At 46.6% G+C, this 24,328-nt stretch overlaps 2 protein-coding genes across 2 annotated transcripts in view; one reads left to right on the top strand and one right to left on the bottom strand.

Moving 5' to 3' along the window:
• Positions 1–16,148, top strand: part of CHGA (chromogranin A) — a 47,687-nt gene extending 31,539 nt beyond the window's left edge. Inside the window, exons 4-9 of the mRNA XM_044272622.1 lie at positions 3,284–3,377; positions 4,006–4,074; positions 6,236–6,334; positions 7,894–8,247; positions 12,088–12,482; positions 15,820–16,148. Of these exons, the coding sequence (XP_044128557.1) occupies positions 3,284–3,377; positions 4,006–4,074; positions 6,236–6,334; positions 7,894–8,247; positions 12,088–12,482; positions 15,820–15,903 (1,095 nt within the window). The 3' untranslated portion in view covers positions 15,904–16,148. The remainder of the gene's footprint in view (positions 1–3,283; positions 3,378–4,005; positions 4,075–6,235; positions 6,335–7,893; positions 8,248–12,087; positions 12,483–15,819) is intronic.
• A 5,707-nt stretch (positions 16,149–21,855) lies between these two features.
• ITPK1 (inositol-tetrakisphosphate 1-kinase) overlaps positions 21,856–24,328 on the bottom strand; it is a 96,467-nt gene continuing 93,994 nt past the window's right edge. The window contains exon 11 of the mRNA XM_044272624.1: positions 21,856–22,923. Within this exon, the coding sequence (XP_044128559.1) occupies positions 22,643–22,923 (281 nt within the window). The 3' untranslated portion in view covers positions 21,856–22,642. The remainder of the gene's footprint in view (positions 22,924–24,328) is intronic.

Raw genomic sequence — 24,328 nt, forward strand, 5'->3', positions numbered from 1 at the left:
CAAGGTGACTGCACAGGAGGAGGAGGGCACAATTGAGCAAGGTGACTGCACAGGAGGAGGGCACAACTGAGCAACGTAACTGCACAGGAGGAGCAGGAGGGGACTGTGCACAGTGATTGCACAGGAGGAGGAAGGCACGACTGCGCACGGTGACTGCACAGGAGAAGGGCACGACTGCGCACAGTGACTGCACAGGAGGAGGGCACGACTGCGCACGGTGACTGCACAGGAGGAGGGCACGACTGCGCACGGTGACTGCACAGGAGGAGGGCACGACTGCGCGCGGTGACTGCACAGGAGGAGGGCACGACTGCGCGCGGTGACAGCACAGGAGGAGTGCACGACTGCGCACAGTGACTGCACTGGAGGAGGAGGGCACGACTGCGCAAGGTGACTGCACTGGAGGAGGAGGAGGGCACAACTGAGCAAGGTGACTGCACAGGAGGAGGAGGAGGAGGAGGGCATAACTGAGCAAGGTGACTGAACTGGAGGAGGAGGAGGGCACAACTGAGCAAGGTGACTGCACAGGAGGAGGAGGAGGAGGAGGGCACAACTGAGCAAGGTGACTGCACAGGAGTAGGAGGAGGGCACAACTGAGCAAGGTGACTGCACAGGAGGAGGAGGACACAACTGAGCAAGGTGACTGCACAGGAGGAGGAGGAGGGCACAACTGAGCAAGGTGACTGCACAGGAGGAGGGCACAACTGAGCAAGGTAACTGCACTGGAGGAGGGCACGATTGCGGACAGTGACTGCACAGGTGGCGTAGGGCACAGCTGAGCAAGGTGGCTGCACAGCAGGAGGAGGAGGGGGGCACGATTGCGTACAGTGATATTGATATTGTGCTCATTCCCATTCACTACAATGGGACTAAGTGGCACCTAGCGCCGCTGCCTTCTTAAACAGCTGATCAGCGGGGGTTTCCCGGGTGTCGAACGCCCACCGATCAGATACTGATGATCTATCGAGAGGATAGGTCATCAGTATTAAAATCTCAGAAAACCCCTATAATTCTCTCAGCATTCACTGCTTGTTCAGGGTCTGCACAGAGCTTTCTCTGGTGATTTGCATTCTGGGAAGTGTCATCTGAAAGTGGAAAGATCTAACAGCCCCTGCATTACATAGCAAAACTAGCTGCTGTGTCACCGACGGTTGGAGAAATATTTCGAATATTGAGCTTTTTCCAAGGTTTTCCTCTAAATGATTCATTGACTGCTCCGCTGAATTATTTACTGCCTCTCTTCATGGCGAAGCTTTTACATCAGACAGAGATTAATCAAGGAACAGCGAGAGACTCAGAGGAAGGTGAGACGTCGATCCTGTGGAACTACAAGAGTCACAATCCCTCCGCTGTGACAAGTTCTCCTGGAAATCACATACTGGACAGAATTCCTAGAGTGTTATACAATTAGAATGTTTCACTACAAGGGCTTTATTAGAGGGAGTCACCAGAGACCTCCCTATCGCACCAAGAACATGGCAAATAGTTGTAGGTCATGTAAAATGTTTTTTTTTTTTTTTTCCCCTTCCAGATCTGAGGCTCTGCTCCTAAGATACGGGTGTGTGCAAATGAGCTGTTTGGTGCAACAAGGGCATCATCATTGCTCCGGTCACACTAAAGCTCCATCATCCAACGCCCAGCTTTGGTGTGACAAGAGCAACTGTGATGCCCTTGTTGCACCAAACTGTTCATTTGCATATTATGAAAGATGCCCATATCTTAGGAACAGAGCCTTGGACCGGGAAGGGGGGGGGGAAATGTTTTATTCAGGTGACCTTCAGCTCTAACTGTGCTTTTGGTTTTCTAGGAAGGTCTGTACCAGGAAATTCACTGATCATCCAGGCGCAATGCTACCTTTCACTTAGCGATCTGTGGCTTCATTCTGGAGAAAAATACACTTTTAATCCATATGCAAATTTGCAGCTAAGTGCACTGAGGGCGGGCCCAAGCTACTTTGTGCACCCTGCCTTCTCCTTCTTCCTGATTGACAGAGCCATGTTCCTGCATAGCCCCTGTCAATCAGGAAGGAGGGGCTGGCAGAGGAAGCAGGAGGAGCAAAGGTGCACAGAATGGCTTAGGCCCGCCCTTGGTGCACGGAACGGCTCATTACATGACTGCTGCCCCTGCACATCCCAGGATTCCCCACATCAATATCACAGCGACCCAGTCGAGTGCCCCACGTCAAGCCAGATGTTGGTGCGGGGAGACCCGGGGCCTGCAGAGCCTGCTCTCTTCTGGGTTCCAATCAGGCAAGCATGATCACCACTATGGGGTCTGTAAAAAGCATCATAAGGGCTCATGCACACAAACAAACGGCAGTCCGCAATGCACTGACACCGGCTGTGTCCTTCTGTTTGCGGACCTATTCACTTGAACAGGTCTGCAATCCGCACCGCAAAAAAATTAGAACATGTTCACTGGATGCACGGACTGAAGTCCCACGGTCCCATGAACGCACCAAGTAGTGATTGCGCTCCACACCGCTCTGTATCTTGCAGTCTTCATCTGTTATACGGAGCGCACATGGCCGGTGCTCGTAAATTGCGGGCCCGCTGTTTAAAGGCCACAGTACGGGCACAGGCCGCACACGTTCATGTGCATGAGACCTAAAGGTGAACAACCTTTAAGCAGTTTTTGCTTCTGTTGGTTTTGTGATAACCAATATGCCCGCAGCCACACCACAGCTTTCCTAAAGTCCGCTCCCCCCCCCATACTGCTGCAAAGAGGGTCCATTCCTGTGGGAGCATCATGTAAAGTTCTGCAGCTTTCCAATAGATGTCACGCTTCAGCTTCTCCTCTGTGAATAAACATTTTTAGGTTCATGATAATTCACCTAAAACTTCTTCTCACAGCTGAGAATTTGCTACAATTGTCTGTATAATCCTGTGTGGATAATCAGCAGCAGGATCCACAGCAGTGAATTTCATGTCCGATTCTGATTTCCACCATTAAAGTCAATGGGGAAGATTTGCAATAACTTGCTACATATTTGAAAAGGCTGTTCTACAGGCAAATCTCTGAGTTCCACAGCAAGTGGATGATGATATTTGTTAAAATCTCATCTAGTTGCCTTTTTAATGCTCTGCAGATTTTACCAGCGCAAATCTGCCGGCGTTTCCATTCACTGACAGTAAGCAGAAAATAATGAGGAACTGATATAAAAATAGGTTGAAGGTCGTCTTTTTTTTTTTTTAGTTTTTTATTTGGCCAGGGCAGAGACTGTTGCATCCATCCTCGCTGTCCACGGCCGCTGCTCATTCTTGTACTTTCTGTCTCCTTCCAGGTGCTGAAATGCATTGTGGATGTAATTTCCGGTACTCTGACCAAACCCAACCCTGTACCCGCCACTCAGGACTGTTTGGAGACCCTTCGCGGAGGTGAGCTCAGGGGAACACTGCAGGGATATAAAGCTCATTTAAACATAGACCCAGGGGTGCACCTAGTCTTTCTGCAGCCTGAGGCGAAAACTGAAATTGCGTTAGCCTAACCCCTTTGCCACAAGGACAGCGCTCATTGCCTATGGCCTTTCCGCTACCAACAGAGGCCAAAAGAGGTTTCTTTTGGCCTCTGTGCAGAGGTATTTTATTAGGCGTCCTTATTTTACCACTATAAACCATGTTGATATGTACAGTAAAAAAAACTAAAAAAAACTGCATTTCAAATTATTATTATTTTTTTAACATTGGCGCCTAAAGGTGATAGATGCCCACTGGGGTTTCTGCCTGGAAATCCTACTAATGGAAACCGCCGACAGCCCCAGTGTGATACAGCCTCATGTGGACGGACATCCCAGCTGTCTGTAGAATATTCCACTTGTGGAAAGTTATTGCAGAAATTATTATTAATTTCATGGCGCTGTACATCAAGGAGGGAGGTTACACATATACAATAAACTCTCAACAGAGGGGGAGAGGGCCCTGCCCTCAAGAGCTTACAATCTACAAGGGAAGGGGAATAATACAGTGATCCAACCGATTCTCAGTTGTCACATGTGATTTCTTATAGATGAAAGGATCATCTCCATCTTGCGGCACCAGAACCTCCTGAAGGAGCTCCAGGAGCTTGCGGCTCAAGGTAAGGACGAGCTATCTAATGTGGGCGTTGAAGCGGGCACCGTTCTCGAGATCGCTGTCCGTAAAAGTGAACATTTCCTACAGACAACCCGAGGCTGAATGTCAGGTCAGATCCTATCGAACGGAAATGGGTGCAGCAGTCGTTACAGTGTTGCACGTGTTCAGGGCAGATATGCAGCCTGTGGTTGTCACTGGGAATGCTGACTTTCACTGACAGCAAGCAGAAATCATAAGCTGTAGAATTTATCTTGAAGTAACGGGGGACTAGTAAACGATTGGGCGCTGGAACGACTCTTTGGGCGCCCGAACATGCGCAATATAAACCCAGAGCCAATCTTTAGCGGCGTGATGCAGTTACCGGGGAATTATATTGCAGAGCCAGAAGCAGATCCTATTATGACAAGGGCTGAATATAATGGCGGGGTCTGAGCAGCTTCCAGTTCTCTCCGCTCATGTTCCTGTAATCCCAGCGGCTGATAGACACGAGGGCAATCACCATAGAGATGAATAAGGTGCTATTAATAAGTGCATCATCTGGTGTCGGCTCCTCTCCGAGGATTACAGCTCTGCAGCTCTCGCCATCACGTACATCCAGGCTTCCAGCATGCTGCAGGGGGATACAACGGGGAACTCTGAACCCTTGTGTCATGCTGGGTGTAACAGGCTATCCGTTCTGACTGTTCCTTTTAAAGGGGTTGTCTCACTTCAGCAACTGGCATTTATCATGTAGAGAAAGTTACTACAAGGCACTTACTACTGTATTGTGATTGTCCATATTGTCTCCGTTGCTGGCTGGATTCATTTTTCCATCACATTATCCACTCACTGCTTGTTTCCAGGGGTTACATCCACCCTGTTATCCAGCAGTGGTGGTCGTGCGTACACGGTATAGGAAAAACCGCAGCCTCTCTGATGACCGGGACTGCGGGAGCACGCATGCACTGCATCTCCGGTCCCGCCACCTTGTATCGGCACCGCAGGGTGGTCACAACCCCTGGAAACAAGTCGGATATAATGTGATGGAAAAATAAATCCAGCCAGCAAAGGAAGCAATATGGAGAAGCACAATACATTAGTAAGAGCCTTGTATTAACTTTGCCTACATGATCAATGCCTCTGGCTCTGTTGGGGTGGTATAATGTGTTGGCCCTGCCTTCCATCAATTTGGACCCGAGCCCCCCCCCCCCCCCACCCAGAACTCCCCCTAACACCAGCATCCTATGGAGATATAGATATATATATATATATATATATATATATATATATATCTATGGTAAAATGGAATTATACAGGGGCCCTGTATATATCCATTTTGCCCCCCCTCTGTATATATTCCATAATCATTTGTCCCCTGTGTATATAAAAAATTTTGCCCCCTCTGTATCTATTTCATTTTTTGCTTAGTTTACTTATTGCCAGTGCCATATATCTTTGCCCCCGGGGCCGGGCCCCTGTGAAGGATTTGCTGGTCCCTGCCATATAGTGCCATGCCAGGTGCGGTGCCATCCTGTGTGAGTTATGAAGCCTGGCATCAGTGTGCACATTTAAAAATAAAAAAAATATATATATCTCGTTCTGAGAGTGAGACTGCTCCGCTCCCGCCGTCTTGCCCTCGCTCGCAGCCTTCCACAATCCCTTCTCCCGGCGTGCGTCGCGAAACCCGGTGCGAGATCACAGCAAAAAAGCAGCGCCGGGCCCGGATGGGTGGAGGCCGGGCGTCCGGCAGCGCAAGTGATTATTATATTTTTTTAAATAAAGTTTAATTTTCCGCCCCCCCCCCCCCCCCCTCTGCGCCCTAAAGTAGCCGCTTGGTCTGCCTCATTATAGCGCCGGGCCTGACGTCCGGCACTCCCGCTGTTCAAGAACTACTGTACAACTCCAAGAATCCTCCTTTCACTTCTATGAGTTACAAGAACAGCCACGTAAGTGTGCATGCTGGGAGTTGTAGTTTCACAGCAGCTGGAGTGCCGACGCACTAGATCATGACAGAGAAGTTGTCACAGCCCTGCCCCCTCTTCGAAGGTCCACATTGTTAATTCCCTGTGGTTGGAGGATGCTCCCAGCGAGGAGTGTGGATGCAGGCTCTGTCACGCTCAGTCTGAGGGTTGGCTGTAAAACTATTACTTTTATCTGACGATCTCCTTCAAACTTCCCTCCCGCAGGAGCGAAGGAGAGACTCCAGAAGCAGAAGAAAAATGACGGGTTTGGGGAGCTGCTGTCCGGCATCCTTGACAAGCAGAGCAATAAGCCCCTTCCCTCCGGTGAGTGTCGCGGTGACTCTGACTCACCGCTGTGATAACCTTGAGGTTCCTCGAAATCCAGAATCCTGTTCATGTGATGCTCAGTGCTGTACGGCTAATACCCGGCTCATCACACACAATCCTCTCATTCACTGCATCACCTCGTTACATTGTGTCCTGCATGTCCGAGGTATTCACACTGTAACGCCCAGAATTCAGTTCTAGGAACAGAGGCCATCACATCACCAAAGCAAGAGGGGTATATCCTGTCTATGGGGGTCACTAGGATGTGCAAACATCTGCAACATCTATCTGCATAAAATGTTACATAGTATCTTCAAAGTTACTCCTCTTGTACCTATTTTGTTACATTTTTCTTCTCGATTCACATCCAAAGCTAATTTGGTCTGTTAGTTACTTATTAGCAGAGAGCAGTGCATTGTGGGAGCTTAGATGCCATACACTTTAGGCCTCATGCACACAACTGTATATATCTTGCATCTGCATTTTTTTTTTGTGGACCCATCGACCTTAATAGGTCTGTGGTCCGCATATTGCAGCCAAGTATAGGACATGTTCTATCTTTTTGCGGTAAGGACATACGGTTGAACTGTGTGCTTTCTGCATCCGTATATCCATTCCACCAAAAGGCAGAATGTGTCTGCAAAATGAGGAAGGCGGACCCATTGAAGTCAATGGGTCAGCAAAAAAAAAAAATGTGGATGGACCGCAAAAGGGACACAGACGTGTGCATAAGGCCTTGGATGGACACTGGCCAAACGCTTGCTCGGTTAAAGGGGTTATCCCATGACTAATGTAAATTAGACATCATACAGTACATGACAAACTTTTTCTAACAAAGCTAGAACCAGCCCTGCACCTCACATGGATCCAGAGATCTCCCCATTCACTGCTCTGCTAGATTTATATCAAGCTGAACGCTCAGGGTGAGTGTCTTTTCTGCTGCAGCTCAGGGGGCGTGTCCATGCTCTCCCGATCACAGCTCAGGGGGTGTGTCCATGCTCTCCCTATCACAGCTCAGGAGTTAGTTGAAGGATGAAACTGAGCATGTGCGACCATCTCAGTGAGCAGGTCAAAGAAATATAATTTAAAAAAAACAGCAGGTGGCGCTATACAGATACATTTTATTGAATAACTCATTGGCTATGCTAAATTGTTAATTACATGCAATTACAAAAGTATTGAGATCCAGGTGCTGGTTTGAAAACTGTAGAATATTTTTCATGGTGCAGACCCTTTAAGTTAAGACTTTGTGCTCTGAGGGGAGAGAGGGGCATAAGCTGCTGCCTGACAACTCTGCCCCCTCCAGCAGCAGCTTATGTCCCTTGAGAACAAGAGGAGTGGACCTGTTGAAATCCAACAGCCCAAGCCTTTTTTTTTCCCCCCCACTAAACACCTGAGAAAAAGTCGACGAGCACCGCCATTACATTACCTGTAAATCCGCTTTGGATGTGAACGGAAAGAAAAAGATGAAGGAAAAATAACAAAAGAGATCATTTTGGAAACTTTAGAATTTGACTTTTTATCTCATTTTCTTTGTCCAATCTCCATATCTAAAGATTATAAAGATCCTCTTCTCGGGAACTCTCCAGAAAGAGATGACGTGAAGAGACAGTCCGGGGAAGAAGAGAGGAAAAGGAGCTCCGAGGGCACAGAGGCCGACGAGAGCATGGAGGAACTGGAGAGCAATGAGATCAGCAAGAGGGAAGAGACCTCAGAGGAGGAAAAGATCGACAACCGCATCACAGACGAGATCAATGACATGGAGCTCCCCAAAGACAACCAAGAAGATGCCGAGGAGAAGGAGCCAATGACCAAGAAGGATGAAGACACGGAAGATCCCGAGAAGGAAAGCCACAAGCAAGACAGCAACGAGACAGACAACGAGGAGGATGACACCCAGCGGGAGGACAGTGAGTACTGGAATCCTCATCTTCTTCTCTTATGTCTCATTACATCTGGATATAATAAGTCAATGAATAGATCTAGTAGTGTTTTTGTAGATTTTCAAGATCTCTGCTTGCTGTTAGTAAAAGGGAACCCATTATATATATATTTTTTTTAATCCCCATCACACGGATGATGCTTTCTTACAATTGTATCCAGACTGGGAACATTTCTTGCAACCTCATACGCGGTGTCAAGATAATAAGCTTACAGACTCTGAATGAAAACCATTAATCCTTCTATTCATTGACAGCAAATAGATCTTAAAAATGGCAGCAAATTGAACACACGTTAGACTGTTTTAAATCTGAATAGGTTCCTACTTCTGCACTGATCGAAAAAATTCAGGGGTGACCAGGCATGGGCTGAAAAAAAAAACCTCACTTTGTTGGAGGCTCCTGGTTCTAAAACTGCGCCTCCTGTCGCTGCTGGATCGGAAGTGTGATGTGCTGTCTACGTGGGGTCAACTTTTGTTGAGTTTTCTCACCAATGGGCTCAGTGGTGACGTGTCTCAGCACTTACTGGCTGTTTCGGACACATCATAGCCACCCCTAAAATAGTTTAGATCTCGGACAATTCCTTTAATTTGTTAACACATCTATAGATCTCGGGCCCTCTGCTTCCCTTCACTCATAGTTGTGTGTCTGCAGGACACGCTAACTGCACACCGATTTATTTAGTTCATTGGGAGCTGTAAAATACTGTGTGACGAATACCGCACCTCACGGGTCCGCCTGACATCAATCACGTCGAGCTCACGAAATACGGTATAGTCACTGGTTACCAAGACGTGATGTTACGCCCTCTGTAAGATCCGCTTGGTACAGTTTACACAGACTCCTCCTGTCCAAGCGGGCACAGAGGGGCCACAAGCTGAGAGACTGCCGCAGTGAAACAGCGCTCTCTCAGCCCGGGAAATCTGCCACCAGCTTCTCGTTTGATATAAGCCGGCTCCGCTAACGGGATTATATAGGGTGAGAAACCAACCCGCAGTAGCGTATAACTAGGCCGAAACACGGACGTGGGGATTGGTGATCGAGATACCAGAACAGCACAAGATTAAATTATATATTTAATCGCCTTAAAGGGAACCTGTCACCAGTTTTATGGTGTCCTAACTAAGGGCAACATAAATAAGTGACTGATTCTCTTAGCAAAATGCTGGGTCACTTTCTTTAATTGACCCAGTCAATCTGCCAACATCTTGTATTGAAAAGCTCCAGCTGATAATGATGAGTCCTGAATATTCATGAGCTCCTACCTCTCCCCGCCCACCTGCTGCTGAATGACAGTTATTTTCCATATGAATCAGCAGCAGGTGGGCAGGGGAGTGGCTATAGCTCTGAATTAAATATACGCTGGACTCCAATCAGCTCATTAGCATGTGACATGTGGCATCTTTGTGTGCATATTATGAGGTAACCATCTGTCACACCAGTAAGTGAATACATCTATGGTACTTTTTAGTAGGTAATGATTGTATATAATTAGTTAGATTATAATCAAATATCCACATGACAGGTTCCCTTTAAATCATCATTTCCACATTCCTCACATACTGTATGCAGTGAGCTCCCCCTAGTGGAAGCTGCAGGCAGAAAGTTATTTACAGAACTGAACAACCCCCTTATCATAGACTAATATAACAAAAAATTCAGCATCCAAAAAAATAAAAAGACATTAACAGCACAAGCCTAAATGGAATGGAAGTGTGTCTTGTCATTTCTGACTTGGCCGTACCTCCCAGATCTGTCCAGTGTAGGGAGGAGAGAGCTTGCAACGCACAATGCCAAAAATCTGACGGCATGAATGGTGGAGCAGATTGCTGATGGCCTCCTGCTCCCCCATCCTATGCCACTCTACCTGCGTCCATGAGACATGGGGCAGAACTATTGGGGGGTATTTCTGCTAACTCAACAGCCAACGTGCGCACCCCACGCTGCTGTAAGATGATCCCATAGGCGCACTGCGTTCAAGACCTGGTGTCTTTTCAATGTGCTGAAATCTCCCAGAATACTGTGCAGGGAATCAGAATCTGTACCAGTAGGGTGCAGCACCGAGACGTGAGGTCATGTCGTTTGCAAGCATGCAATAATTTGGACCCATTCTTAAAGCGGTTACCTCCTCAGCACCCCAAAATGTGTTAACATAATAAAAGACACATGCTCCCCACTCAATCCAGTCTGCACCTGCGCAACGATGTAGCTTTATAGCTGCCACTACTGCGGCCTCTGCATGCAAACTGGACATAAGGGCTTAAGATGCAGCATTGGAAACAATGGTGGATTAAAAGGGGTTCTCCAGGTATAATGACTTTATCTACTGCCCGCCTCTGCAAATAGAAGATTCATACTGTACTTACCTGATCCTCCGCACTGTCTCCTGCATGTCCATGTTCTGGTCCTCTGATGGTTTACATCAAGAGCTGCATGGTCACATGCTCCACTGCAGCCAGTAACTGGATTCAGCAGGGACATGGCCACAAGTGACACATCACTGCTGAAGCCAGTTAGTGGCGGCAGCTTGGCATGTGTCCATGCAGTTCTGGATGTAAACAGATGGAGAGCCGGAACATGGACATGCAGGAACCTGTGGGGAGCAGGCAAGTACAGTGGTCAGCACTGGTGCCTTGCAGCGCTGGGGTCCTAGGTTCAAATCCGACCAAGGACCACATCTGCATGGAGTTTGTATGTTGTCCTCATGTTTGAATGGTTTTCCTCCGGGTTCTCTGGTTTCCCCCCACACTCCAAAGCCATAGTGACAGGGAACTTAGATTGTGAGCCCCATTAGGGACAACGTGTTCATAATGTCTGTAAAGCTCTGCGGAATATGTCAGTGCTTTATAAGTACAGTATGAATCTTCTATTAGATAAAAAGTGCTTATTCCCGGAGGACCCCTCTGCACAGGATTGTATTTTTCATTCGTGTTTTAATTATAATTTTTTTTGGATAGCATACAGACTCAATTACGGGTCTGCAAAAAAAATGGGCAGCACATGGATGTCTTCCATGTCCTTTCCACACATTATAGAACATGTCCTATTCTTGTCCAGGGTTTCATACAAATCTGACAACCCCTTTCCATTCACAGCCACAGCTGCATGAAAGAACCCAGTCCGCACAGGACAAATCACAGATTCACTGATGATGATAGGAGACTTAAAGGGGTTGTCCGGCATTGGTGTACAATGGTCCCCTAAATATTACATTCATGCCTGTCCTTCCCTTACCAGACATTGCTGATGGCCCTTTTTCCACTTCTTCACAAATTTTCAGCCTGGAAGTGCAGTTTCTATGACCGTACCGGGTCCCTTTCTGCATAGCGAAGCCTCTTTTTCCGCATCGCAAGGAGCCCGGTGACTACACAGTCAGCCTCAGTAATTATTCCAACCGCATGGAGGGGCAGTAACTAGGCGGCAACAGACCGCGCTAAGCCATGCCCCGCTGGTCCAGTGACGTCACCGGGCAGGGCGCATTCTTAGGAAGGAGGCGTTTAGGGGCATGACTAAGGGGGAGGAATAGTTGCGGCAGGAGGGCAGCATATGAATTAGGGGGGCGGCTGCACGGAGGAGCAGGCATACCCTCGAAAACGTGATGCTGCGCCGGGACCCAGAAAGCAGTGAGGCAGGACGTTACCGCAAACAATCAGTGGGGGACTGTAGGAGCCCTGCTGAAGTGTAAAAATACCTAAAAACATCTGGAGGGACCTTCAAACCGCTATTAATAGTGATTTAACTGTTTTCTTTTTAAATATCTTGATCCCAGACAACCCCTTTAACGTTAGGTTCTGCTCTTCTCTTTTAAAGACTCCATGAGGATTCCTGAAGATTTCACTAAAGACTCTACATCCGAATCTGAGAACGGCAAGGAAACCAAGCTCGACGTGGACACCATTGACTGCACTGAGGAGAACCCCGGGAAGGAGGATGACACCTCCTCAAAAGGCCTTGAAGACTCTAAACGATGGAACAAGATGGACGAACTTGCCAAAGAACTCAGGGCTAAGAAGTGTGCACCAAGAAGCAGCGAGGACGACCCTGACCAGTCCAGGAAGATCCCCCCCAAGGAACCCAAATATGATCCAAGCAGCCAGGAGGCCGAGGACAGACAACAATGGCAGAGATCCAGAGAAGACAGCAGCGAAACCGAAGCCCCCATCTTAAAGAGGGAAGAAGAGGGCAGCGCCAACAGAAAGACAGAGGTCAGTGCTATTACATCCCAAAATACTCTGCCGTCAGCCCGTGACACCCTTCCTAGGAATCCTGTCCATTTAAAGATCTAGAAAACGGACAACACATGGCGTCCTCCTGCAAAAGAAGAACTGCGTTACTTACCCGACAGATCCTGTGCCACTAGCGCCGGTTCTGCCAGCTGCTTTGTTTACCCGGCTGCAACAGTGACATCACGTCTACAACATGTGACCACTGTCAATGTAATGTCACTGCTGCAGCCAGGTAAACATAGCGAGGCTGGGCGAACCAAAGCGGCAATGCAGGATCAGTTCTGTATTGCAGAAGGATGCCATGGGTTGTCCCTTTTTGTTTTTTTACTGAAACTGAGCAACCACTTTAAAGGGAACCGGTCACCACAAAATGCAATGTAATCTATATAGTTTTGTACAGAAACAGCATTGAAAACAAAGTTTTTGAACGACTCGCTCAAGCCTACCTAGGACTCCTATCAGTGATTGACGGCGTACTCAGCATTCCCTGTATACATAACCATGCAGTCAATCACTGATAGGACCGCCCATGATGCTGTGTAACCCTTACAGTTCTGGAAGGTATTGGATAACACTGACAGCATTATGTCAGTGTTATCCAATACATTCCAGACCTCTAAGGGTTACATAGCATCATAAATCAATATAATGCTATGTGACCCCAGCAGTGCTGGAAGTTCAGGGCGGGAGCTGTCTTATACTCGCGTTCCGAGTCCGGAGTGTACAACTCTCTCGTCTGAAAGCGGCCAAAGGGTTAACTATGTTTAGCTGTGTGAATGATACTTTCATCTAATAAACCTCATCTCTATGACCTTTCAGTAATTTAAACACTTATTTAAGCCACATTCTTATCAGTAAGATAAGAATTGAGTTATAATGAGAGTTTATGAGGTCAGCAATAAGGAGCCATCAGCTAAGCTGCTTGACTGAACACAGTAAAAATACAGAGCCTGCTACTACAGAATCTTAAAGGGAACCTGTCATCAACTTTGTGCTGCCCACACTAACAGCAGTATAAAGTAGAGACCGGATTTCAGCGGTCGGTCATTTAAAAGTAATTGGTTGCCAAGAACCAGCATCACAATCACTGCAGACTGGGCCTGCAAAAGAGTCACGGCCACCTTGAGAAGAGTCCTGGTTATTCATGAGTTCCTGCTCTCCTGCTGATGACTGACAGTCTTCTACCTAGTTTTCTCCCTCTCTCTCTAGGAGAGAACTTTCAACCATCAGCAGACGGGCGAGAGAGCAGGAGATTATAATAACCAGGACTCTTCTCAGGTAGACTGGACTCTTCTCAAGGCCTGGGCTGCACTGATTATGATGCTGGTTCTCAGCGACCACTTACTATTAGCTGATGTGTGACACACCGCTGAGATCAGCATGTCTGTCACTACTTTATGCTGCCCTCAGTGAGATCAGCATAAAGTTGATGACAGGTCCCCTTTAAGGCTGTACAGAGTAAAGGGCTCAATTTTTAATAAACACCAGTTGAAAAAAAGATTATTTTAAGTTCAAAATTAGTGCAATGTACTAATAATAAAATAAAAAAAATGCCCCATAGCCTTTAAATCTGGGGGAGATACATATATGGACCTCACAATGGCAAACACAAAGGGGGTAATTTATGAATAGATATACGCCAATTTTTGCCATTTCTAAAAAAGGGGGCAGTCCGGTCCATCTTATTTATCATTTTCTACGGGTGCAATGCGTGAGGTGAACGCATTGCACCCGCACTGAATCCGACCCATTCATTTCTATGGGACTGTGCACATGAGCAGTGATTTTCACGCATCACTTGTCCGTTGCGTGAAAATCGCAGCATGTTCTATATTGTGCGTTTTTCACGCAACGCAGGCCCCATAGAAGTGAATAGGGCTGCGTGAAAATCTCAAGCATCCGCAAGCAAGTGCGGATGCGGTGCGATTTTCACGCACGGTTGCTAGGAGACGATCGGGATAAGGACCAGATTATTATTTTCCCTTATAACATGGTTATAAGGGAAAATAATAGCATTCTGAATACAGAATGCATAGTACAATAGGGCTGGAGGGGTTAAAAAATAAATAAAAATAATAATAATTTTACTCTCCTTAATCCACTTCTGTCTTCTGGCATCGTCTTTGCTGTGCACAGGAAAAGAACCTGTGGTGACGTCACTACGCTCATCACATGGTCAGTCACATGATCTTTTTTTACCATGGTGATGGATCATGTGACGGACCATGTGATGAACATAGTAACATCATCAAAGGTCCTATTCCTCACAAAAGAAGGTGAGTTAAATTATTATTTATTTATTTTTTAACCCCTCCAGCACTATTGTACTATGTATTCTGTATTCAGAATGCTATTATTTTCCCTTATAACCATGTTATAAGCGGTAATAATACAATCTACACAACACCGAACCCAAACCTGAACTTCTGTGAATAAGTTCGGGTCTGGGTACCACATTCAGTCTTTTATCACGCGCGTGCAAAACGCATTGCACCCGTGCAATAAAAACAGAACGCAATCACAGTCAAAACTGACTGCAATTGGGTACCTACTCGCGCGGGTTTGCCGCAACGCATCCGGACACGCTCGTCTGCAAGGGGCCTTAGGTGTAGAAAATCATCTAAATCTACGCCAGCAAGGGAGCTGGTGTAGATTTAGGCTGGCGGGAGATGCTCCTAACTTATGTAGAGGCCAGCGCCTCTAGATAACCTAGGCACATGAAGCGCCAGCGCAGGGTTATTAAGACCGGCATCTAAAACGCCAGTCCTAATAAATGACCCTAAAAGTATTTTGGTGGTAGTTAAGTTTAGTTAGTCCTTCTAATATGTTCTCTATATATCCTATATTATATTCATGTATAACTTACCACCCAGCATCCATAGCACTAGAAATTAATATAGTGTCCGCTCTGCTTTACACTTCACTGCAGGCACAGTCCATTCTAGCAAATTTTAAGATCAAGTCTAGATAAAAGATACCGGTACCATGCAGTCCGGACATACATTCAGCTCTGTTGCCCCCTGCTGGCTGTTGGATGTATTGCATGTGGCACAGGCAACCATACAGAGCAACAAGAAGCAGTGCATTCTAGCAGCTAACTTGCTCTGGGATGCATCCATCAACAGAGCGCAGAATTGTGAATGCAGCTCTGGAAGGGACTAGAAAATGAGACATGACACAAGTTATTACTTAGCTAATTCTATGTAGAACTGTGCAACTACTAGTCCCAGCATGCTCAGCAGCAACTTCCTTATCAAACCACAGGCTGAAAAACACAAACATTTCTGCATTATTCTTCTTCCTATTTATTTTTTAGGACCAAGAACTGGAGAGTTTGGCAGCCATCGAGGCAGAACTGGAAAATGTTGCCCACAAGCTCCATGATCTGAGAAGGGGATGAAAACCAACTTGAAGAAAAAAAAAGAAAAAAAGAAAAAAAAAAGTTGCAAAAAATAATAATTTGCCATTGCACCTTCTATATATTTGTTTCCTGGCTTAACCCCATGACTGCTGGAAACAATTCATGGCAATCTCTTGCGGCAGCCGTGGGGTTAAACGCTCTGTAGTTCTATCACAACTGTCCTGTAGTAAAGCTGAGACGGCTGCCACATGATCATCCAGTTTTTTTTGTTTTTTTTTGAGGGGGGGGGGGGGGGGGGGGCGCGGAGATGACTTAGGTCACCCCATTTCCATGACGGCCGGAGCGGAGTGTGTGAGGCTGCGGGCATGATTTTGGACGTTCTAGGCTCTTTGGTGTCACTTTTCACTCTTTTTGTTAGGTGAACATATTGCAATAACTTGTTACTTTTTGATTACAATCTGGGAACGGAGGTTTATTCTGTACAAAAAATAAGAAAAAAAATAACTTACAGGGAAATAAAATGTTGGATTTTTTTCCTTTACGTCTTCATTTCTTTATTTAGAGGACAGATGTACAGAGTCTGGCACCCACCGCTAGAGGGCGCTCACTGTATACCATGATCACATTCATCAAGGTGGCTCAGGCTGAATGACAAGAATTCCACATAGTTTGGGTACAAACAGTAAATGTAGGCTACTGAATTATACGCTGACATTATATTAATGTTTTTGGGGTCCCATCTGTCAATCATGAGGGTCGGGAGAAGGTCCAAATCATATAATCATATATTATCATAATGCCGTCAGATCTTCTTGTAAGACCCCCTGCCATGGATCTCATGTCTGATCACAGTGTAGTTATATTACTATTATAGTCAGTGATGGCAGTAGCAGGTGGGCGGGGCTGTGACAACCTCTCAGATATGATTTCAAACAGGACTGGCCAACCTGCGGCTCTCCAACCGTTGTAAAACTACGATGCCTTGCTGTAGGCTGATAGATCTAGGCATGCTGGGAGTTGTAGTTTTGCAACAGCTGGAGAGCCCTAATATAGAAGCTGGTTGTCAACAGTAATAGATGAATAGCTGTTACATTGTGGCAGATATCACCAGGGAGTCATTTGCATATCGTGACTGAGTCCTCCAGGTTCTCATCTCGAGCACAAAAAACAAGTCAATTATAGTTATTAGATCATTATACTTTTGAAATGCAGGAAAAATGGGTAGTGGCCCTAATATGCAATTACATCTGATGTACGGCGCCTCCTACAGGGGGAAATCTACAGAGAGACAGTGTGGTTATATATATATATGCATGCATCTGTCAGCAGTTTTGTACCCATGACACTGTCTGACCTGTTACATGTGCAATTGGCAGCTGAAGACATCCATGTTGGTCGCATGTTCATCTGTGCCCACATTGCTGAGAAAAATTGTCTTAATATATGCAAATGAGCCTCTAGGAGCAACGGGGGCGTTGCTGTTACACCTAGAGGCTCTGCTCTCTCTGCAACGGCCGCGTTCTCTGCACTTTGACACATTTATACTGCCTGATCCTGTCAAAAGTGCAGAGGGCGTGGAAGTGCGGGCACATAGGAACATGGGACCAACACAGATGCCTTCAGCTGCCAAGCGCAGCATGTAACAGGTCAGACAGTGTCATAGGTACAAAACTGCTGACAGATGCAGTTAATAATAATAATAATATATACCGTATATGTAACCACACTGTCTCTCTGTAGATTTCCCCCTGTAGGAGGCGCTGTACATAAGATGTAATTGCATATTGGGGCCACTACCCATATGTCCCGGGTAAACGTTCTTTTTCCTGCATTTCAAAAGTATAATGATATAATGACTATAATTGACTTGTTTTTTGTGCCAGGGTTGGAGCCGTCAGCTTTGTGCACGAGATGAGAACCTGCTTATTATAATCCCAGTCACGATATGCAAATGACACATAATTACCCAGCGATTTGCTGCAGTTTAATTGCCCTTCTACATTATTATGAGCAAAAATGAAAATCAGATGAAGGCCCTTCTAATACTGGACACAGGACGTCTGCTAGGGGGTCCTCTGAGTATTAAAGGGGTTCTCTCACTTGAGCAAAAGACATTAAGGCCTCATGCACCTGGCCGTTCCGTGCATTGGTGGGGTCGCAATTTGCAGTCCCAAAAGCATGGGCACCATCTGTGTGGCTGCCGCAGATGGATCCAGACCCATTCGACTTTAACAGGTCCGTGATCCATCCTCACTGCAAAAAAAAGAGCATGTTTTATTTTTTTTATTTTTTTTGCTGTGCGCAGGCACCTTCCGGATTGTGGGTCCATTCAAGTGATGCGGTGCACAAACGGCCGATGGACGCAATACAGGCACGGTCAGGTGCATGAGGCCTTATCATGTAGAGAAAGTTAATACAAGGCACTTACTAATGTATTGTGATTGTCCATATTGTCTTGCTGGCTTGATTCAATTTTCCATCACATTATACATGGCTCGTATGCAGGAGGTTACAGCCACCCTGCAATCCAGCAGCAGTGGTCGTGCTTGAGGGGACTGTGGGAGCTCGCACAGACGCTGCAGCGGTGGACGGGATGGGAGCTGCTGTGCATGCGCTCCCAGGGGTCCCTGCCATCAGAGAGGCCGACGCTTTTCCCTGTAGTGTGCAAGCACGATCACTGCAGCTGGATTGCAGGGTGGTCGTCACCCCTGGACATGAGCAATGTAAAACGTGATGGAAAAATGAATCCAGCCAGCAAAGGAGGCAACATGGACAATCACAACACATTAGTAAGTGCCTTGTAGTAACTTTCTCTACATGATAAATAGTAGTTGCTGAAGTAAGACTGTCCCAGTGTATAATAAAAGGGGTCATGTCCTGCTCTCAGTGAAGGAAAAAGGGACCATAAGATGCACCAGTGAACAGGGAATGTCAGTAGACACCTTTCAATACCTCCCCTAACCATGATCACGCTCATCCTTAGGGGTCCATTCACTACGTCCGCAATACACCCGGCCGGCACCCCCAATAGAACTGCCTATTGTCCGCTATTGCAGACAATAGGACATGTTCTTTAACCTACATTGTTAAAATATAATAATAATAATTTGTAATCCATCAGTATTCCTTACAGCTAAGTTCCGTAGCAGAGAGGAGGTAGGCCCGCGGGCGGCGCGCCACTCACTACGTCATGCACCGCCCACTTTATGAATGAAGCCGGCGGCGCGGGATGTAGTGAGTGACGCGCCGCCCGTCCTACGGATCTTAGCTGTAAGTAATACAGCTGGATTACAAATGATTATTATATTTTAACAATGCAGGTTAGATAAGATTATACAACAGTGAGTGGGGCCGGTGCATTAGAATACAGTGACTGCAGCGGATCTGTTGATGGCACATAAGATGCTATATATGTGTCATCCACAGATCCCCCCCTATAACAGTGTCATCCACAGATCCCCCCCCTATAACAGTGCCATCCAGAGATCCCCCCCCCCAAAGCAGTGCCATCCAGAGATCCCCCCCCATAACAGTGCCATCCACAGAATCCCTTCCCATAACAGTGTCATCCACAGATCCCTTCCCATAGCAGTGTCATCCACAGATCCCCCTCCATAACAGTGTCATCCACAGATCCCCCCCATAACAGTGCCATCCACAGATTCCCCCCCCCATAACAGTGCCATCCACAGATTCCCCCCCCCATAACAGTGCCATCCACAGATTCCCCCCCCCCATAACAGTGCCATCCACAGATTCCCCCCCCCATAACAGTGCCATCCACAGATTCCCCCCCCCCATAACAGTGCCATCCACAGATCCCCCCCCATAACAGTGCCATCCACAGATCCCCTCCCATAACAGTGTCATCCACAGATACCCCTCCATAAGTGCCATCCACAGATCCCCCCCCCCCCCCCATAACAGTGCCATCCACAGATCCCCCCCCCCCATAACAGTGCCATCCACAGACCCCCCCCCCCCCATAACAGTGTCATCCACAGATCCCCCTCCATAACTGTGCCATCCACAGTAAATAGACCTCTAGCACAATTCCCTTAAAATATCGCATCACATATCGTTATCGCAATTTTTAGGGCCCCAATCGCACAAAATTCCCATATTGTGCAGCCCTAGATAAAACACTTTGCTCCAATGCTGCGTCAAATTTCAGCCGGTCAAGGCCGTTTGTGCAGTTTCTTATTTCACGCAGCAACTGACGACCGACGCACTTGATGCCAATATTTCCACAGATACACAGCAAGAGATATTTCAAGAAGCCGTCGGCCACGGAAGAAAAAAAAAAAAAAAACACCCGCACTAAGGCCTCTTTCACACGAGTGCAAAGCGTTTTAATGCTATTATTTTCTCTTATAACCATGTTATAAGGGAAAATAATAATGCTCGGGTCTCCATCCCGATCGTCTCCTAGCAACCGTGTGTGAAAATCGCACCGCATCCGCACTTGCTTGCGATTTTCACGCAGTCCCATTCACTTTTATGGGGCCTGCGTTGCGTGAAAAACACACAAAATAGAGCTTGCTGCAATTTTCGCGCATCACTTGCTTGTGCGCTGCGTGAAAATCGCAGCATGCTCTATTTTGTGCATTTTTCACGCAACGCAGGCCCCATAATGGGGCTGCGTGAAAATCGCAAGCAAGCGCTCATGTGCACATCCCCATAGAAATGAATGGGTCCGGATTCAGTGCGGGTGCAATGCTTTCACCTCACACATTGCACCCGTGCGGGAAAACTTGCCCGTGTGAAAGGCCTAAGGGAGACCGAAGCTGTGTGGAAAATGGATCACACATGCGACGGAAGCTGACAAAGTGAGGCGACGTATTATGGCGCTATAGTTGTCGGTGTTCTCATAGCAGCCAATCAGGGTCCAGCTTGCATTTCATCTCAAAATGAAAAATAGATCTGATTGGTTGCACAAGGGCCACAGACCGGACAGAGAAGACAGAGATCCGGCTTAGCGGGGCACTTACCTTCACACAGGAGGGCCGCCATCCTAAGGAACTGAAGAACCTGCTCCCGGGATCTCGTGGATAGAATTTCTCCAGGACGCTGCGGCCATTTCATAACGTACTGAACGAGCTGAAATGAAATCTCCTTCTAGACACACGATAATGAAGAACAGGTCCCTTCATATACAGACCGGGCAAAAACAGGCATAATATTGCAACAGCACGGGGGATAAGCGGCTGACGGGTACATCTGATGCCGCTTATCTATAGGGAAACTATTGCATAGGGAAGTAATCAACCCTCAATTTCATTGTGGTCGGCCTATTTTACCTTCCATCGTACATCTGTACAGTCAAGTCTACGGCCGGGCGAAACATTCATTTCCAGAACATCTCCTACCAACGGTCCGTGAAAACCACAGATGACAGAGGTTTTCACGGACCCACAGACGTCAATGGGCATGATCACCGACCAAAGCAGTGCACTGAGTTAGGCCTCATTCACATTTCCCTGTTTGTTTCACATCGGTGAAAAAAAAAATAATATATATATATCAGTCCATGTTACATCCGTGAAGGATCTGTGTATCCGTTTTTTTTAACCTCCATGTGTCATCTGAATTCCACGGACACCGCTCAGCTGAAAATTCATCTCCTACCAGTGGTCAGCGAAAAACAGACGCAACACGGATGCCGTCCGTGTTGTGTCCGAGATTTTCACCGACCTATAGACTTCAATGGGCTAGTTTGGTCTGAATCACGGACCAAAGTAGTTCATGTCTCCGTGATTTCTTTGGACAGACACGGGTACAGGTCCGTGAAAAACGGAAACGTGAAGGAGGCCTCATGGTCGGTGGAAAACCACTGGTGTGTAAATGAATGACAGCACACCTCCGACGTGTGAAAGAGCCCTCAACCACCATGTCTCCAGCAGCCATGACACTAGGCTGGGACTTGTAGTTCTGCAGCAAATATACATATTTTTTTTTACAGTTCTGAAAATAAACGCCAACGTCTGCGACTCTCGGGTGATGGAGTACATCGGTTTTAATCAGCAGGATCATTTCAATAATATATACATTTATAAATTTTCTTTTTTCTATAAAACTGAAGTAGAAGAGCCGTCCGTCCCACAAGCACGGGCTGGAAGTGCTTCGAGGATCGCGCGGGGTGCTGCACACCGCACCGAGGACCGTCTGACTGATAGGAGATCCCCTATGAGGAGGGGGGAGTCGTCCAAAGTCACTGAAGTCTAGATGAAATGAATGAACTTAATGAAAGCGCCAAAGAAACTAGAGGGGGGGCTTAAAAACGAGAATTAAAAAAATAATAATAATGAATGAGAAAATCCTACGGCGGCGGCGGCCACGCTGGACATTATTTAATATTAGTATATTTTTTTTTTTAACAGAATAAAATTTCTCTCTTTAAAAATAATTCCATTTTTTGTAGAACATTTGCAAGAAAAAAAAAAAAAATCTGCAATCCGGTCGTACTCGCTGCATGGCGGTACCCTTAATTAAAGCACTTTTTTTTTTTTTCCTCCTGGCGGCGGGTTAAAATTTCTCTCCGAGGATTCTGTTGTGAAGTGTTGATTTCTATATTCCCAAAAAATTTGAATTTTTTATTCGACAGCCGTGCCGGAAGTGCAGATTCAATGACAGACTGCGCGTGATGCCAAAATGTTCCTCAAAGGAGATTTGCGCTATTGCTCTTCAGATTTCCCGGAGAGCGAATGTTGCAGGTCTTGCTTTCTTTTATTTATTTATTTTTTTAACCCCTTACTTGCTCAGATCACAGTTTCCGGAACTATTGCGAGGACGCCTTGGTCGCCAGGGAAGCCACGCAGTGCTTTTGGAAGCTGGGGGACACGGCCGAGTTGCACCCTAGTCTTTGGCTTTGCAGTTTCACAGCTCCGTTGGATTCGCTCTCCACCATCCAGGGGTCTAGCCGAGCGGCGGGAGCGCAGCACGTGACGGCTGTGGTTATCTGCTCCGAGGGGGGCTTATTTGCGTTCACCTCCGGACGCTGAAGGATGGTTGCGATGTGGTTCAAGAGCTCCCCGAAAAATTCTGGAACGCCCTCGTATCCTAAAGGAGGAGGATATGACAGATTGATGAGTGCCAGGTAAAACGCAGATGCAGCAGAGCTCACCAATTGATAACACAGGACCACGTGTATGCACCTGCAGTACCACTTTTGACCACTGCTGCCAATAAAGTTAATTTCCATATACACAAATGAAAGAGCGCCCCACCCCCCTACAGTAATTTAGCACTCTTTAATATCCTCCCAATTTTAAAATAAAATGCATACAGCGGACCTCATGAATATGCAAATAAGATTGAATAAGACCTCTGCTTACTGTCAGTGAATAGAAACATTCTTTATCTACATCCAGAAGCTGAAGATCCATCCCGACCCCTGCTAAGACAACTGAGGACCTCTTAAAATTAGCCCTGGTGTAAGCAATAATCTGTGACCTAAACACAGCAGTGGAATCCTAGACGCCAGGCGGACGAGTCTCCTCTACACCGATACATTGTAACAAACTGTTATTAGATTGGGATGAGTTATCAGCCTCTAGACCAGGGATGGCCAACCTGCGGCCCTCCAGCTGTTGCAAAACCACAACTCCCAGCACGGCCAGACTGCCTACAGATATCAGCCTACAGCAGGGCATGGTGGGAGTTGTAGTTTTATAACAGCTGGAGAGCCGCAGGTTGGCCATCCCTGCTCTAGACAAACAAGAAATAGACCATTCACTAACAGCAAGCAAAGATCTTTGCAAAGATTAGGTTTAAAGGCTATGGACACTTTGGGGTAATTTTTTTTTGGGGCTAAAAGTCAATTTTTCAATTGGTCTTTATTAAAAACATTTCAGCCATTTTTGAGACACAAGGGTTAAAAGAAAAAAAAAAAGTCTGTTTTCAGAGTATCACTTCTCAGTCCCGTCGGCTGACAGCTCATGTGAAGCCTTATCTCTGATCTTCTGACCTCATAAATACTCATTTAAGCCGTATTCTTATCAGTTTGATGAAAGTTCCGCTATAATGTGTTTATGAGGTCTGGAGATCAGAGATGAGGCTTCACATGAGCTGTCAGCTGATGGGACTGAGAAGTGATACTCTGCAAACAGACTGCTATCAAAAAAACTGCTGAATATTTTTAATAAAGACCAATTGAAAAAAAAAATGGATTTTCAGCCTCAAATGAGATTTGACAAGAAGGTGTCCATAAGCCTTGAAGGCTAAATTCACATTATGATAAGCCAGGTGAGAAGACTATGCAGGAACCTGGCCCTCAAGTACGAGGGAAGGTGGCAGAAGAAGCAGGTGGCGCAGGGTGCACAGAGTGGCCTGGGCCCGCCTTTGGTGCACTTAATTGCCTATTTGCATATGAATTAAAAGTACTTTTCTGAAGAACGAAGCAAAGTGAAAAACGTCATTACATTCAGCTGAGCTCGGTCCTACAGGGGACTGTGCCTGGTGCAAC

This window comes from Bufo gargarizans, chromosome 11, assembly GCF_014858855.1.
Source record: "Bufo gargarizans isolate SCDJY-AF-19 chromosome 11, ASM1485885v1, whole genome shotgun sequence".
Lineage (NCBI taxonomy): Eukaryota > Metazoa > Chordata > Amphibia > Anura > Bufonidae > Bufo > Bufo gargarizans.